At 35.9% G+C, this 19,201-nt stretch overlaps 1 protein-coding gene across 7 annotated transcripts in view; it reads left to right on the forward strand.

Moving 5' to 3' along the window:
* LOC140754145 (uncharacterized) overlaps positions 1 to 19,201 on the forward strand; it is a 61,655-nt gene that overhangs the window by 13,108 nt on the left and 29,346 nt on the right. For 6 of the 7 annotated variants that reach the window (XM_073089079.1, XM_073089073.1, XM_073089075.1 and 3 more), the window contains 7 exons: positions 13,286 to 13,395; positions 14,144 to 14,278; positions 15,978 to 16,255; positions 16,585 to 16,694; positions 16,822 to 16,955; positions 17,631 to 17,769; positions 18,394 to 18,441. In XM_073089079.1, coding sequence (XP_072945180.1) covers positions 13,286 to 13,395; positions 14,144 to 14,278; positions 15,978 to 16,255; positions 16,585 to 16,694; positions 16,822 to 16,955; positions 17,631 to 17,769; positions 18,394 to 18,441 — 954 coding nt within the window. The remainder of the gene's footprint in view (positions 1 to 13,285; positions 13,396 to 14,143; positions 14,279 to 15,977; positions 16,256 to 16,584; positions 16,695 to 16,821; positions 16,956 to 17,630; positions 17,770 to 18,393; positions 18,442 to 19,201) is intronic. The other variant, XM_073089074.1, reaches the window with a different exon arrangement.

Raw genomic sequence — 19,201 nt, forward strand, 5'->3', positions numbered from 1 at the left:
AATCACATTCGATGGGTATCTATATAGACAAGACGCGAAGTGACTAACACCATTGCGCCGCGGCGCCTAAACGGCAAAGACGCGACGAACAAATCTATGGGCGATTTCTATTAATACTGCCCACCCTCGCATTCCCCCCGCGTGAGTACGCTGCCCACTCGTAAATCTAAATAACTTAACATGTTAATTGCTTTTTCTAAAACTATGGGTTTCGTTTTTGGGCGCTTGGATTCCAGGAACGTTGGTGCATTGTTGAGGCAGGGTGGGAGGTGTCTTGTTTCGATTGTTTGTATTTCTTTCGGACTGGACTGTCTGTTTGCTCTATTTGTAAATAGTGTGTAGGATTGTTCGTGTTTTACTGGTAGTATAGATGCTGTATGCTACCAGCGCCGCCAGTGCCAGTAATGTTTATGCTGTTTTTCAAACGTGACTCTTTTGTCATAATGGTCGTTTTAATTGAAATATTGAAGAAACCATATTTTCTAAATAATACAAGACAGTCAATGTAGCGTTTAGTAAACTAACCTTATTAGTACGACTGTATTGGCTAATCTTGATGATCGATGGCCACATGACCTGTCACTGCACTCAGGACAGCACACTTTTAAGTGTCTGATCTATTTATTGATAGGATTTACAGAGTACCATTAGTAACTGAAATAAAGCTCTAGTCATCTTGACTTTTGCTTTATAGATTGCAGATTTTACAGTGCTGTCTGGTGAATGGCTGCGACGTGCTTAGCTACCTAAATAAAAAACCTCATTTAATTTACGGATTCTATTTTTATGACGTTAACGTAACGTGTGCCAAACGTCTGTAACGTCGGCGATTGCGCCGCGTCACTGTGACGTTAACGACGTGATTTACAACGTAAAACGTAGCGCGTAGCGTAATTGAAATACGTAATTGTCAGCTTTCTCTGCTACGATTTTTAATCTACGAAAATGTCTAGGGTTACCACATTGTCTTCGTACTCAATGAGTTCCGATTTTATTCAGTAATGAGATTCAGGAAAATATGTCTGAATTACCTATAATATACGTCATTACAAAGCTAACTTGCGGCAATTATATTCATTTTTTTCTCATTACTGTTAAATCGTCGCATAAATTTTGTAACAAGTACTTGTAAGGGTCAATTGTAACTTTACGGGTCCGCCGGGGCACTTTAGCTCGGACGTTTTTGTTACCTGTTTGTCCATGAGCTGATGAGGTTACCAGTGTTACGAAGACATTCTGAAACTTCGTGCCTTCGTATATAATATATTATGTTGATGTGCGACATTTGACGAGACGCGACAAGTCGGTCGGCCGGTGAATAAATGTTACGATGTATAATTAGACGGCGGCGGTTCACTAACCCGCGCCCGCTGGAAGCCTGTACACTGTACACACTACTACAGAAGTGCTCATTGAACTAGGAAAGAACAATAAAACTGATAAAAGAACGCGCGACGTAAGGGTTAAACTGACAGTGGACGCAGATGCCCATTTTGACTTTGAAGCCATTCATCAGTGGCCATGAAATTTTGAAAAATATTTTATTAATCTCGTCCGTCTGTCCGTCTCTCGGTAATATTGTTATAAAACCCCTGCATAGTCTGACTTTCTTTTTTGAGGTAGTAGAATTGTTTAATAAATATAATTTTGACTGAAACAAATCCTACTGAACCTTTCATTATACGCAATTGACGGATGTTTAATTGAAGAAATCTTAAATGAATAAAATGTTGCAACACCAATAATTATTGGGTTAGCATGCTGCACCAATTTGATAAGCTGAAAAATGGGCCTCTTGTCTCAGCATAAAAGCATTGGCCACTCAAGCTGATGTAACGAGTAACGTATCAATTAGTAGGTCGTGGTCACGTTATAGTAAACACATGTGTGGTTTGCACACATCATTATATACATACGTATTTTTAATTGTAGATATTATTATTTTTAGTTGCTGAATATAATAGTTTATTCAGCTACCTAGTTTGAATCTTGCCTGTCAATTCGGATATATGTATCTTGTTTTAGCAAATCTGAGTTAAGTGGTGGACTGCAATGCATCACGTTATTGTAGGTAAAATGCAACATCATAAACCGCGAGGCATCGACAGTGTTAAGGAAATTTTTGGACATTTTGAACTTTTTTGTGAACTATTTTGGGTACATATCATAGAGGTCCTGAGAACTCGGAAAGTTTCGTTTGTCATTGTAATTTTAAAATACATTTTGTACTTCTGCTGAGTCGACATCCTAATAACTATTTCTGCTATAGGTATATGTATCAGTAATATTGTGGATTTAGTTAAGGAAAACTTCACATGAAGATTTTATTTTATAGAGGAAAGCAAGGAATCTTTTGGTCCCATGGGCGTCAATGACAATTTATCATCAGATACTGCAAGTTCTCCAATTTGCTTAAAAAATCAAGTCTACATAATTATTTGCAAGCATCACCTTCTCCTTATACAATGTCCATGTCCTAAAAATTACGAGTCAAGACTGAATCCGACCGCTGATTTAAAATTATAATCCGTTATCTGGAGTGTTCGATGTTGGAAACTCGGCTCCGAACGCGGCAGAGTACTGCATTAGCTGTCTAATCTTCATCGAAACATCTGTTCAGACCCCCTTTAAGCCACTTTCATGTTCATTTTATGACCCATTTTGGTATTGAATACCTACATATCTGTAAGTACTTATATATCTGGATCTGTTTTACATTTTTTAGGTTTCCTTTTGAATTTAGAGAGAGATTAATATAGAAGTGCTACGAATGTCGTAGATCGAAAGGACATGGTTCCTCAATCCAAAGGTCAATCCCAGGTTCGCACTTAGGTATTCTCGTAAAAAAATAAAATTCTTCAAAAGCAAGGAAGCGTGGATACCTGAAAGGTCCCAAAATAATTTTAACTATATTTTGTGCCAATCCGTACTTGGCGAGCGTCGTGGGCTAACATTTCAAGCCTTTCTCATTATAAGGAGACTTTTACTCGGCAGTGAGATAGTAATTAATAAGCTAGACCTAAATCACATGCTGCAAGTACCATTAATTTCAGAAACTCAATTTAAGTTCGCTGTATATTAACGCTATTGTTTCCATTCCCATTATTAGCAAAGTTGCTTGTTTAACAGTACCATATATAGGTATATGGATGCAATTCTAATTATAAAGCATAATTAAGCGAGCGCATAATTGTAGCGATGTTTACAGAAGCCGTGCCTTACACTTGCTTTACGATGTTTATGATTGGGAATTTTCGGCAGCCATGGCGCCGTTTCATGTATAGAAAGTTGGCTGATTAACAATTTTCGTGTAAATATTTTTATGGCTGTAGCCATAATAATACCATGATCGTGCATTATAGTAACAAATATGAGAAATGTATTACTGGTTTACTATACCTTATTACTTTGTTTTCATAAAGCCCTGCGGCTTGTGTAGATCGTAACCTATATACAAAGTTAAGCAACGGCGATGTGGTCAAAAGTTAAATGGATGACCGCTAGTTTTCAAATTTGATGCGCGCTTCCGTGTTGCCCAGGGCAAGATGTTTGACTTAGTCGAAGGTCTTCTGGGCAGTTAAATAACACTCAACGTGGCTTTATTCCTAACCAAACTTCCTTCCATCAATTTTGTGGACTGTAAAGTGTGGTTAACTGTAAAATTTTATTGAAGGCACGTAGTCGAGATCTCTGGTTGTAGAAAATAACTCTAATCTAGCAGTGGGTTATAAAAAGAGTTTGCCGCCAATATGAAAACAGATCATATTGTGCACCCTTCCATATTATGATATAGAACTATAATAAAACGTAATCAAAGTTTTATTGTCGAGCATCAATTCCCACACGTACTATATTATAGCGTGAACACGTGTTTCCGTCGACGTCCCACTGCGAGAGATGCTGTCAATTCTTTGTAACCATGTATCTGAGGATGTCGACTAAAAACGACCCTTATTGTTAGATTTTAAGAAACTGCCTTGTTTTATTACAGTGTTCTGCGAATTTAAACTGCAACTTTTTGCCAGAAAACGCAATTATGTCTCATTGAAATTACACGACTGAATGAAACAAAACCTCTTTCAAATAGTCTGTAATTAATTAACAATACACAAGGCTTTGATATACTTTTTATAAAAATACTATCATCATAATATTATGAAACATATTAATTACTTGATGCTATGCTATAAGTACCCGTTTTTTATTTATTCACGTTTGATTCAACTTTTACTTATTATTATTAATTCAAAAGATTTTTGAAATGATTTGATTTTTTGAAAGTAAACTGAAAGAGGAAGTCTGAGATAGAATATCGACAGTGGCGTGCCGTCAAGGCAATTGGTTGTTGTGTAGCTCATTGGTGACGACAGATACTAAACGTTACATAAACATCTTGATCACATAAATGTCGCAAATGTCACACATGGTGATCGTCCCCCGCGGCTTGTTCTTATGTGACGAGTGGTTTACTAATTTTATCGTATTGATTGATGAATTAATCTAATTAATATTCCAAAGAAAATCATTTAATTGTAAAATTATTTTTAGTTTTCGTGTGTTTCATTTTATTTACGAATGCTAAATTAAAGCAGAGGAGGCCTATCTGACTATTGTGAGGCTTAAAAATTTGGCGGTACGCGCACTTTCTGCCTACTGTCACATCTTTTAAGCCAAGCTTTACATCGACTTCCGACTTTCCCTTAATTTAAAATTATTTGCTTTCAATAGTTTGGAAAGCTGTATTTGATTAGCTTAATAAGGGTCTAGGGCGGTATAGGAGTTTCAGGGCGGCTTGATTTATTCACTATACGTAATACATATTTGAATTTGAAATGAATAGAATTAATACAAGTACAGTATGTATTTGCTATACCTACCCATAATGTTATAAAAGACATAAATAAATGTATATGCAATACACTATTTAAAATTTTAGGAGTGATTTTCTTTCAAATTGACTGAGCTATACTTTACTCGTACAGAAAACATTTTAAACATTATTTAAGAAGCATTGTGATGAGTTGATGGCCAATTAAAATGGCAGTTATTTGGAAACCGCAGGCACGTCATCAATTTTATAAAATTTCAATTTATAGAACCTATACAGTGTGTAACACACAAATATCCTCTTACTATTTCAGTAGTAAGGGCCTACGCGCATAGCTCGGGTTCGCGATTCGTTTGAGTACTGTACCGTTGATGGATTGATTGAGTTGTTAAAGCACAGTTTAATTTGATCTTATCCTAGAAACATGACATCACTCGGATCGTGTTCTGCGTATGCAAGACTATGACGTTTTTTCATACTCTTTACAATTCCGTATATACGTGAAAATATTTGTTTGTAGTTCAGTCTAGATCTTGTTCTTTGATGTTTATAATAAAACTACTATAGCTTGTTTTCTTATCGACTCCAATTCTACAGGACATAGACCATTTTAGTGAAGATCGGAGAATATTTATCTAACGTTCTTTTTTACGGGCTACTGCAGTTTGTCATCGCTGGGTCTGGATACGGATTGGTGAAGATATATGTTACGGGAATGATTTATACAGTCCAAAGCAAGGAAATATCAACAACAATATTGGGATTAAAGGTTACCCGTCATATTCAAGGACCACAGTATTGCCAAATGTCCGTTTGTAATTGCACCAATGCCACAGAGCTATGAACGCTTCAAACGATAATTCTCTTTAAACCATATTTAGCCAGCTTTGTTACGTCATCGTTGACATCCATTGTTTGTTTACACTTGACGATATCTAGGTCACTATGCATTGAAACTATTCCCTCGCCATACAGATGCATGTTCTGAAGCGCGTGATCCTGGAAGACAGGATGTCGGGTTTATATTTAGTTTTATGGTGCGTCTAAACGTGGTGGGGTGACCACCTATCTTGGTTAGTGATGAGAATAATTATACAGGGCTGTAAAAACGAAATTAAGATAAGGTGCTCAAAATAATTATATAGAGCTGTAAATAAACAACATAAAACATGGCGTTTTGTAGATAGGGATGAACCGAGCTGAATGGGATAGTCAATCCCTGAGTATGTTTTATATTTTGAAAATGAATGTGCACTTTGCCTGAGCGATGGAGTTTTTAACGAAATACTTGTTATTAATAGAATCTTCTGACATTTAACAATCGAGTGGGTAAAATAATTCATGTAAATGCATGTATGACGTTTATACTCCACGAGAAATATGGAAAAATACCGAATTGCGTCAGTTTCAAAACAATAAGAAATATGGGAAATATCTCTGATATTAATTTAAGACGCGTATAGGGAGAAGCGTGGTGGTATTAACTTTAGTAAGAAAAGACAAGCAAAATAAATACTCGCAGCTCTATTTACATTTCGCCATAAACAAAACGAGACATCTGTCAGTCTCGGCGCTATTAAACGAATGTGTGCAGTAGACGCGTAAATCCGCAGTAATTATAGCTTCACGTCTGATTCCCTGTAAATCCTTCTACGGACGGACATCTGCTCGCCTCCGTGATGTGGATATTTGTACTCTGAAGATAATTAACTAGGACTCGTGTTTTTAATAATCTTATTAAGATCAATATTATTTATATTATTTTTATAATGTCGCTGATGTGATTTTTCGATTTTTTAACGGTACACCTTAAATGGTAATTCAAGCGACTTCATTTACTAAGTCACGAAGCCGGTGATTTTGTCTTGATTATGCTTTAAAATTCTTTGGTTTAATTTATTAATGAAATAAGTTTTTATGCTCCCAAATCTACGTAATAAAGCTTTAACACTGCCTCCCAGACATTGCGACCGATCGGTCTAGACTAGAAGTATGGAAAATTTCACAAGACACATTGATGGATAACGTTGGGATAATAAAGGATTTCTGTTTATTTATTCCTGTAGCCAATATAACTAATACCTAGTGTCACAAAATCTATTCCTGAAAACAACATGTAAATAATATTCATCAAATAGCATCATCATTAAGCTCTCATTTCCCTTTACTTAATTCATACGTGGACATTATTCATCTCCACATCTGTGCATCTCGTCAGTCTCTATTATTTCTATCTCAAATAAAATAAATAGAGATATGAAATCCTTGTTTCAGTTAAGATGTTCATTCGAATTAGTTGCGAATGCAGTAAATCGCTGCTTCTGTATTTCTCGTTTCAGTATGTTTACTTTAAACTTTGACAATGTTTAGTCTAACCGCATGTGGTTAAACGTGTCTACATATTTAATTTCATTTATAGTCTAGGCAAAGTGTAAAACGTTTGCCCTCATTGCACTGTCTTTCCTTATTAAAGTTAATTCTATCTACCATACCAGTTTAAATAATTTGCTGCCGTTGTTCTATTTAGGGTCTGCAATGTTTTATAGTCTATTGCTCTCCGTTAAGTACATAATTATATTATTATGTACTACCTGAGTTTATACCTCCATTAGGTGGCATGCAATTAACCGTGGTCTTATTTTGACAATATATATTTACAATTTGTATGGTAAAATTACGTATGTATACCTTTATTTATTAATTCGATTAATATTTCAATTTAATCAGGATCCCTTGTCAAGAATCATGCCAATTCCCCTTCATTACTGGCTAATTTACATGTGCAACTTCAATGAACTCACATCACAGCCCGGTCCACACGGAGCCATAAGCCGCATCCCCAACATAAACAATGACTTAGTTTGGCGCCGCGAGCGAGGGGCGACGCACGCTTCACGCGCCCGTCACTTACCACTTACGTATACGTGCACGCTCGGACGTACAAACTAACGGCCAGTTTTAAAGTGGACTCTATTTTAAAAATAACATAGACGTTTTTACTACAAACTTAATAAGCATAGTGATTAGTGTCGTGAGTTTAAATTGTGACCGTTTTTAATTAAAAGTTTTATTGTTTGCGGGAGCGTCTAAAAATATTGCTGACTCCCGATGACGATCAACGGCGTCTGTTCTTGTTGCAGTGACAATGTTTGATGTTGCCAATTCGCTTAACTTTTTCGCATTATAAGCTTTTTATTGTTAATATTTATTAATACTCTGAAGGGTTTTTTGCGAATGTTTATAAGTACCTTATCTTAATAATCATTAATCTACAGAAATGTAATAGAATGATTCAGTTAGTTTTATATCCACTGATTCGTTCCATATAAGCAAAGGGCATCAAATCACATTTAATGACGTTGACCTCTCAAAAGAAGATAAAGCTTAAATGAAAGCATTATCAATAACTCGACTATCAGGTGGAGCTTTTGATAAAGACGTTTGGTTAGATAACCGATGTAATCATTACTTGATTAGGAATGTTCAAAGGCTAGGAAGTTACAGCTTCGCAGGAAGCGGGAAGTTCTAATAGCGTGAAAAAGTTTCCGGGCTCTAAAACTTTTTCACACTATTCTACAAAAAAAATACGATTGATGTCTTTGTGCAAGAAATTTATATAACTAAAGGTTATATTTGCACTCAGTATTTGCATTTTTACTGCAAAATTGTAATTTCAGAAGAGTTTTTTCCCTAAACGAATTCAATGTTAACATTACTTTCTGCAGTATATCTATTAGAAATATAAATAAAGCTTCCTCTATCGAATTATGTACGTAATACCTATGTACTCTTACATCGGAAATAGGGACCGGTAAACAGTACACTTCAGAAATTCTCGTACAAGTAATTTCCAGAATTGTACGTTCCTGTAACGACTCAGAATTCTCCTATATTCGACAGTCTGATTGTCCTGTGGGCCGACCTAGGATTGAACGAGGGGAGAGCATTGTAGTGGACTCTGTTGTTGTTTAAATTGCCCTCTATTACGTGCAGTTAGCTTTGTAAGTGGTTACTACGAAATATTTAAAGGGGCTTGAAAATTAACTTCAGTATTTGATGCTTATATTTGAAGAATACTTAAATGGTTCATTATTGAATGTTACACAGAGTGTATTGAACATAAATGATTCCAGTCTGACTAGAAAGGCAATATGTAATTATGAAGTTAATGCAAGAAAACTAACTAACTTTATGATGAACTTTATGATCTAATTCCTCGAAAGTTTGCTTAAAGTGCTATGTGCTCTGTAACCCTTTGAAGTAAGTGCAAAAAGAGCACTTCTTGAAAGCTGTCGCAATGGATGGCAGCTACTTTGTATCAAGTTTACCATCATTCCATTCAATTATAATAAAATAATCAAATACAAAACTGTTTCATTACAGTTACTAATTGTTTATTCAATATCCTGGTATCTCAAGTACCAATTTGTTTAAATTCCATTAGAATTTGTTTGCTATGTTGATTTTCCCGTCAAACAATTCAACTGCAGGTGGTTTATTTCTCCAATCAGTTGCCACTGAAACCACAAAGTACATTGTAAATCAGTGTTTGTATTTTACGATGGCATGTCACGTGGTTCTTATTTGTACGATCCTTAAACTGAATATCGATTGGGTTTTGAGTTAACGTGAGAAGCAATAGCAATATCTACGTATAGATATCCTGCACGTGGCTCCTCTCATAACAAACCAACCCCTCTGTGGTATTGTAATCATCACCTCCCTTTCTATTTGGAATGAAAAACTACTTTATTTAATAGAGGGAGAGTTTAAATTCCATTGAGATGTCATAAACAGCGACCCGTATAAGTGTGTCACTTATAATAATTTTGTTCAAGCGACTATAACCTTTGTTCAAAACAGAAAAAAGATTAAATTAAAATGTAGTTTTTGACACTTGAAGCACAGTACGTACACGTGCGTACGAACGCCGCCACACATGGTGTTTGTGTTTTTATCCTCATTTCTATACGCAGTTGGTCTTGTTCCTGTTTATTCTATACTATATTTCATGTATAATTTAACTTTTTGTGTACTTTTCCTTTCCTTCGAAGAAATTCACAAAATTATTTCAGTTGTTGCAGTAGATAAAGGGGGATCGCAGTCTTTCAAATCCCTTGAATTTGCATCTTTCATCTTATTTAAAAATTGAGAATTTGTTTCAATGTAGCCTACGGAGCGGTATAGTATGATTCCAGCCCTTCCTAGTTTGGCGGGAGGTAATTCATTTCTAATAGCGAATATTATGTGTGTCAGAAATAACCGATCTCGTAATCAGTGTTGCTTGACTCCTCAGCTCCCATGAATGATACCTAGGTCTTCCATCACCTTTTCATAGTATCTTTTTACTATGTAAAATTGGTATAAAATTCAAATATAATAAAAATAATTATTTTTATCGCATGAAAATTTTTTTAGTGAACACTTTCAAAAACTTTCTTTTCGACTAACAAACATGACCCTATCGAACACCATATAGGAAAATACGATAAGGTGACCCTTTCAAGGTTTTTTGTTTCACTTTTTATTTTACTCTTATAGTAAAACCATTATACCTAAACACAGATTTAAATCGTAACATGGTACAGATATAGATCTTTATAAATGAGTATCTTGAGAATAATATTAACGTTGTTTAGATGCATGCTTCCAACAGTCTCATTCATATTTCAGCGGCGGTTACAGACAGACAAAGTGTAAACATTGCCTCTAAACTCGGTCGGTTATTCACCTGTTAGAGACCATGTAGCTTCTTCGAAAAATATATTTGTACGGAAGTAAACCATTTTTTATAAGAATCTATGTAGACAAGAAAGCCACACAATGTGTAATGATAAATTTTCATTGTCGTCCATCCGACATTTTTAACGTTAATGAGACGTCAACACATTGCCAATTTTTAAGCATGTTTTTTTAATATTCTTAAAGAAAAAAATGTTATTCCCCTTTGTTGTTCACAAAAGGGCATCCTAGTATAGATAGATTTCTGTGGCTAATGTAGATAGCGAGGGTGCTATTAATATAATGTAATTAAAATATAAGCATGTAAGCTGGAAAATGGAGTAATATAATTAAATGATTATTATATTAATGTGCATGCGAAATATTGAACCATTTACGGACGAACCGTACTGCGAGTTCAGTTGATTTGTGCGCTCGTGACGGATCAATTCTCTAAGAATATTTTAACCGAAACTTGTTCGGATAGTGTTATAAATTGAGACAGAAATGTGTGACGATCCATCGACATTAATTATATTGTGCCATAAGGTAAATAATAGTAACTGTTTGTATCCAAGAAAAATTAACACTTTCAATGTATATCTTATCCATTTCAATTTTATCAACATTTTTAAACATACCCTCAATATTCTTGATTTATTCATGTTCAAGCTGACGTTTTTATCAAAGCCGCTGCACGATATGGTTCGTAAATATTTGCGTATCGACCCAAAAAGTTTAGTGGATTGAGTGAAATACCGATTTTTGTTTATTCTCGTAAGGCGCTCTAAATGTATACCATAATGTATATTAGAATAGCATGAAGCAATTACTCTGAATTTACTATATCGCGTAAGTAAAGTTTGCAACAGAATAGTGGTTTAAAGTGTTTTAGGCAATTTCTATCTGATGAAAAACGCTTGGCTAACTCACTGAAACGTAATGCATCTCGTAAACCGTTTGGGTTTATATCTCATGATAACATCTTTACTAATTAAATGAATGAAAAAATCTTCTATATTATGTTTTCTATTTATCTTATATTAGTAATGTATGTTTTCCATAATTATTTTCACTAATTTTACCACTTTTCAGATAGTTTTTTTTAAAAGTATAATTTTAACTATATCATAAGTGGGTAAACACCAGTGTCCTGCTTTATTTCAGTATGTAAATAATATCGTTTTTCCTTGTAAGGTATTCTCTGAGTCAGTTATCGCCCACCCCGTTATGGCCACGGCAATGGAAACATTTAAAATGTTGACAACGCTAAATACATTCCTTTATGATTCATATAATAATATTATTACAATGTTATATTTATGTTGCACTCGATTTTGAACTTCAATTATTTAATATTAGGAACAATTAAATGTAACTTCTTGAAATAATACCAGCATATTGCTATAAATCTATCAGTTGTCCTAGAATTCCGTGATTAGTGTTCCTCAGTACAGAGGCTCCTCAATACCTAGACCCGATAATATAGCTTACTAGTTTTTGCCCGCGGCTTCGCCCGCGTTTAAAAGAAAATAATATGACATATAATCGATTATGATATAAAAATAATCGATTTTTTTGGTCCAAAAGATCGATTCTCCGATTAATCGATCTTAGATCGCCATCCCTAGTTCCCGTGGGATTTCCGGGATAAAAACTATGCTATGTCCTTTCTGGGGTCTCAGACTATCTTTGTACAAAATTTCATGAAAATCGGTTCAGTGGTTTAGACGTGAAGAAAAGACAACCAGACAGACAGACAGATAGAGTTACTTTCGGATTTATAATATACTAGTTTTTGCCCGCGGCTTCGCCCGCGTTTAAAAGAAAATAATATGACATATAATCGATTATGATATGAAAATAATCGATTTTTTTTGGTCCAAAAGATCGATTCTCCGATTAATCGATCTTAGATCGCCATACCTAGTTCCCGTAGGATTTCCTGGATAAAAACTATCCTATGTCCTTTCTCGGGTCTCAAACTATCTTTGTACACAATTTCAGTAAAATCGGTTCAGGGGTTTAGGCGTGAAGAAGAGACAACCAGACAGACAGACAGACAGACAGACAGAGTTACTTTCGGATTTATAATATTAGTAAGGAAGTAATTTATAATATAAGTAAGGATTTATATGTTGTAGAAAATACTTACAACTTTTCAGGACATGTTTGTTGTGTCATTATTGTGTCAAAAGTAATTTAACGTGTAACATGCACATGTCCCTACATATTATATTACTGTGTTCAATTATGTATTAATCTTTTTTGTCTTTTTTATTATATTTTGAAATTATTTTCGTAATATTTTATTACCAAATTTTATAGGAATGCGAAAAAGTTAAGTGATAGTAAATAGATACATGAATAAATTAAAGTGCCCTATTATTATGAAGGACAATTAACAGTGTTATGTTTGTAATGATTTGCACATAGTATTGATTAGTTGGGTTCCGATTATGTAGTGTATTCCAAAATGTGACGGTCAATATGGTGATGTTGAAAAGGTTTATGGTATGTTGAACCAGTGTTATTAATTATACAATTTGTTGTTATTATTAATTACTTTTTAATTAATTACACCATTCAATGCCTTCATTGTTAGATATAGGTACAACTATTTACTGAACTATAAATTTACTGAATTAATACAACAACAGCAACGAAGTAAAGAATTATCTGGCCAAAAAAAATCCGTATATAAATATATTATTAAATGTGTTTTTTTATCGTCAGTTATCAAGTCTCCGCGAGGACGCATCGCCCGGGGACGCGGACAAATGGCGGCAGCGGCGCAACAACAGCTTCGACCAGAACAGGCAGCTCGAGGAGGTCACTAAGGAGAGGTAAATGTCATAGACCTAATTACGCGCAGACTATCTGGCGTTTCATCATTATCACCACCTATTAGTGAGTGGCCTCTGCCATTATTATAAACGACTCGAATTGAGTGGGAAACTCACCTACTTTAAGTTTATGCTTGAAGCTGGCAGTCCATCTGAAAGTAAATTAATATTGCTGTCCATATGGAATATGGGTTCTAATAAAAGTCGACCATAGATGCGTAGGAATTGCAAGCAAAAGCACAAGATCAGTCACTAGGGTTTTGCTTAAAACTCATTAAGTTTACAACGTCTGGCGTTTTGTCCTTTAGGTACGAATAATGCCTAATTGCCTAACAGTGACTACTGACAGTACTGACTGTCCAGTGTATGTGATATGCATAGATAAGTATAGATATCTCCCCGCCTTGTAATTGAAGGAAGCCATTTAATGGCTTAAACGGCTGACAATTGTGTCAGCTATTTAATGGCTGTCAGCGTGTAATTTACGCGGAACAACGCTGACATGCGCAGTTAAGTGGTGCAAAAACACGAAATCGAAGAAAAAGTGCGGAGAAATATCGTTTCATTCGTAAATGATCTAAAGACTACATTTTTTTAATATTTTTCAAACACAAAAATAGATGACAGTGACAATTTCAGTTGCCCAAACTGGTTACATTTTCTTGTTAGGAGTGAGTAATCTTTACTAATCTATGGTGATATGTTCCTATGTGGACGTGTACATGTATACGTTTGTGCGGTGTTGCAGGGACAGCTTGAAGCGCGTGGCGGCGGCGCTGCAGCGCGCGGTGGGGCAGCTGCTGGCGTACTGCGCGAGCGCCGAGGACGAGCTCAACCGCACTGTGCTCGCGCAGCTGCTGCGCCGCATCGTTAACGACGACGAGTTAGTTAACATTATATTATATTGTAGCCTAGCTTTTAGACGGAAGTTCGCTTTAGCACTATGCTAACTGCAAAATTGCAGTTTGAATCTGTTATTTTGCAATTGACATCACTGTATTGAGACAAAATATACATTTAGATCAAAAAGGTAAATGATAACTATATGTGAAGACGCCTAAGTAATTTATTCGTAAATGATATTCTTTTAAAAATAAAATTTTCAGTTTTAGTTTTCTTCGGCGATTATTCTTCGTGACGGAAAAATATTTGCGAGCAGTGATAAGTTGTTGACAACAACAAAACATAAATCTTACTGAAGTGCATTAGTTTAGAAATGTTACGTATAGAAAGGATAATTATAAAAGTTCCCAGAATTGAAGATCAAGTTAAAATAAATCATATAAACAAAGCAAAACACCTGAGATGCCATTACCAGTCACCTTCAACCAACACCAAAGCAAAGAAGTACTAAAAGTGTCTTACCAGGAAATCATCAAAGCTCGCACTCAGTTTGAACGTACGCGCACGTTCGCTCCCTAATTGCTTTCGTATTGCGTGCGACTTGTCTGGAATTAATAACGCACTGGACGCTGGTCGCTTGCCAGACAACTTGCACTTTGCTCTTTCCAGTTTATAATGTCAGTTCCACTGATATGAATTTCGGGTTGTCGTGTTATAAAATTGAACTTTGTATGGCGCCGTACAATTAGTATACAATTGGGCCGATTCCCTGTAAATTCTAATCCGCATCCAGCTTAGCACCGATAAATATCTGTAGAATTTGGAATAACCATTTTAATATTATTGTATGTTGACAGCCGCCGGGTCATGTAAAGGCAAAATTTGACCGCTACTTATATGCATTTACAACACAACAACATATGGTATCGTTTAATGTGTCAGAACCCCCTCGCATATATTTTATATTAATGACTCATACATTTGAACGCTACAATGAACATACTTTGAACGATGGTTTTGCTATGTTAATTTATTTGTCAGGAAACTTTTCAGGAACCGAAATGCCTTGATCTATAAGGAACCGCTAAGTAGCACTTTATTATTGGGATTAATTTTCGCTCCTGGCGTATGAGGCGTTAGACTAGACTAGATTAATATTGCAATGAAGACTGGCCATACGCCAAGTACCATGCACTATGCATTTCATGTATCAGTTTTCGTTGGAAATCTCTAAGTTTGTATTCGGGTCGCGACGATTTTAGATATGTAACTAAGAGGGTTTATGCATCTGTAAGCGTAGACACGGTGAAATGAAACACGTTTCCATGTTTTTGGTGTAAAAATAAGAACAAAATTGTTCATTTATCATGTTGCTATAGTAAAGTCTATATTTGGAATGTACGTTATCCATATTCGATTCATAACAACAAAAGGTGAAATAAAACATATTGTTTTATTTTTTACTACATTACAAAATAGGATTATATTCTCCAATACATTTTGATAACATTCAATCCAAGAAAAAATATAAATTATTATTTTTATTGTCACTACTTTACTAAAGACAGCATGACTTTACGCTATGCTGCGTCTGCACTACACTTTGTGTTTGCCGCAAAATCTTCAAACGTTTGGCTTGAGCAAAAGCTATGCTACAGCCGCTCGTTCTTTCCACTCGTTAGAATTGTATACGATTGCAATCGTTATCGACTCATGTTACATACATTCGTTCGTTCCAGTACGTTGGAGTGCGAGTCTCGCGCATCATCTCCCAGCGTGTTGGAGCTGAGCTGCGGCGCGGGCGCGGGCGGGGGCGGGGCGGCGCGCGGCAAGCACGTGCACTTCGCGCCGGACCTGCGCGCCGTGCTGGCCGCGCTGGACGAGGACGCGCCCGGCCTGCTGCGCCACCAGCGCGACCTCAGCGCCGACATCAAGCGCGAGCTCGACCTCTCGCTCAAGCGCCTGCGCGATGAGGCCCACGAGCTGCTCGAGCTCTCGTCTCGGCTCACCGGCGCTAGTGAGTTGCGTTGTTGTGCTTGTTGTATTTAGATTACGATAGAGTTTTTGTATTTTGCCCAGGACAGTATGTTTCTAACATGTTATAGTAACCGCTTAAAACCAGTATTTAGAAATGACATGTCTACAACAGTGTTCGAATAAATACAGCATTATTTACTGAATCTATTACACGATGTCTGACAGTGTTGATCACGCCACACTATAAACTAAAATCAAATAGATATATTAACGCGATATCTAATGTAATTCAAAATCCTTCTTTCTTTTCTCCGCCCTATAAACTACAGAAAAAAGATAAAGTAATAAAATGTTTTTTTCCTCTATAAGGACGTCAAGAATCAAAAATGTTGGAGTCCAGTGAAATGAAAATAACGGAGCTAGTTGACGACTTTGAGTCGAAACGACTCTCTTGTGACAACTGCGAATTACACAGGAAGGTAAATAAAAAGACGCTGACAAAATTATTTATTTATAATTTTTGTTTATCATAAGAATAACGTTTTTCTTGGTACTCGGTATTTAAAATAGTTCAGCAGAAACTATAATAGTTTTTTTTTCTATCAGAACATGGAGGAGGCGATGTCGGAATGCTTGCAGCGCGAGAACCTGCTCAGATCGGATTTGGATGTTGCCATGATGAAGATCGCACAATTGCTCGGTTGCAACGACCGTCCGCAGTCAGATGTTATCGCTGAAGGGTAATCAAATGTTTATGCCTTTTATTTATTTGTTAAAAATAATTCACGATTTGTAATTTGTGGCTACTATTCCCCATGGACATTTGTAAGTAACCTCAGATAAGATAAGATTCCTACCTGAGGTTGGCAACAGATGCGTTGCTGATACCTGAGTAATACTATGAAATGGCTTGAATAAGTAAGTCTTACCACATTCTTTTAGATTAGAATACAGCAGCGCTTAACGCTGATGTTATTAGATTGTTAGTTGCTGAGTAGAAACACGAAGCGTTACTACCTTCAAAGTCTAGGAGTATCTTATGATTTGAGAGCATAGATAAGTATACATATTTCACCGCCTTGTAATTGAAAGAAGACATTAAATGATTGACATATAAGTAAAATGGCTGACTGTTATTCCCATTACGTCTCCGACTGTCATGGTGTAATTTACACGGAACAATGCCGACATATGCATAATGCAGTTGAGTGGTGCAAAAAAAAAACACAAAATTGAAGAAAAAGTAAATGTAAATGCTCCAAGAACTACAATTTTTTTAAATATTTTTCAAACACGAAAATAGATGACAGTGACAATTTCTATTGTTAAAACTGGTTAGATTATCTTGTTAGGAGTAAGTAATCTTTACTAATGTATGTTTGAGAGTAACAGTTGTATCGTGTTGTTTGTCGTAGATACGGGCTGGCGGGCGCGGGCCCGGCGGGCGCGGCGTGCCGCTCGCTGGACGCGGCCGCGTCGCCGCGCGCGCACGCCGCCCGCCTCGCGCACGACCTCGACGCGCTGCAGCGCGACCGCGACGACCTGCAACAACAGGTACGCACAAACACGACCTCACTACTAACACAATCATCATCGACCCAGTATCGTCCCCCTGCTGGACACGGGTCTCCTCTCATAATGAGAAGGATTAGGCCGTAGTCCACCGCGCTGGCCGAGTGCGTATTGGTAGACTTCACATACCTTTGAGATTGTTTTTTATATATCTCTCAGGTATGCAGGTTACCTCAAGATGTTTTCCTTCGCCGTATAAGCAAGTGATAATTAATTTCTAACACGCACATAATTTGAAAAATCTGAGATTTGAACCACGGACAACTCGATCGAGGGGCCGAGTTTCTTAACCTGCGGCTATCACTGCCATTACACAATAGTAATAATCACTGCTACTAACACAATAGTCGACATAAACTAAAAAAAATGTAAATACTATTGTATGTAAATTACAAATATTCATAACATCTAAATCCAAAATTAAACTTTCACATACAAATAATTGATATTATACTGTGATGAAAGTGGGCGCTAGCCCACTTTCATCACGTACGTAACAGTTGAAAAATATTAATCACTGTAATATATACAATTATCGATATTTATATAGTTATATATTTTTTAACCAATATCAATTATAACTATTTATGTCGGCACGCACGGCAGGTGAGGCGGCTGACGCACTCGCCTGTACATAAGGTGTGCTGCACGAAGGTAACTGCACGCTGGAACTATATTGCATATTATGTTATGTTACTTATGATTATGTTTAATTTATTTTTGTCTATGTATGTCACATAGCACCCTACATATAGAAAATAAATGTCGTATTTATTAAATTTTTCTTTCAGCTTTTTAATGTTATTTCTGTTTTAATATTTCTCGTGTCTTTAGATATTTTTTTGCGTAAATAGCTAGAGCGTTAGAAATGTTATATGATTCTTATGTTATAATCATATTATAGTGATTGTCGCAGCATGGCTTACGTTTAGAGCTGTGAATGCTATAAAATTGAAAATTGAACAATAAAATGTTTATTTTGTGTTTAAGTCTTTTTTACAATATAAGTGATTACTGCACACTCTTAAAGATTTTGAAAATGTAAACATTTGAAACTCTAATTAAATTGAGTAGTTCTTGGTTTGTCCTATGCTAATCTGAAAATGTTATATTAAATACATTTTTTATTTATTTATCGTTACATCTACAGGTTTTCTTAACCTAAAGCGATAGAGTAGCCTAATTATAACTACGTTACATAAATTATATTACGTAACTATAAGTACATTGCCTTGCATATTATAAGGTATAACATGAATGTTACTCGTTACGTATAGGATATTAAATATACTGACACTTGCGAATTCACTCCAGTGACAACAAAACACGTCACTCCTATTGTGACCTCATTAAGAATTCGAACATGTACATTATGTACAAGCGAATAGTGAGTGTAGATATGTATGCGAGTGGT

The sequence above is a fragment of the Epargyreus clarus genome, unplaced genomic scaffold (assembly GCF_041222505.1).
Source record: "Epargyreus clarus isolate Ecla_fem2 unplaced genomic scaffold, WU_Ecla_fem_2.2 ptg000027l, whole genome shotgun sequence".
Classification (NCBI taxonomy): Eukaryota; Metazoa; Arthropoda; class Insecta; order Lepidoptera; family Hesperiidae; genus Epargyreus; species Epargyreus clarus.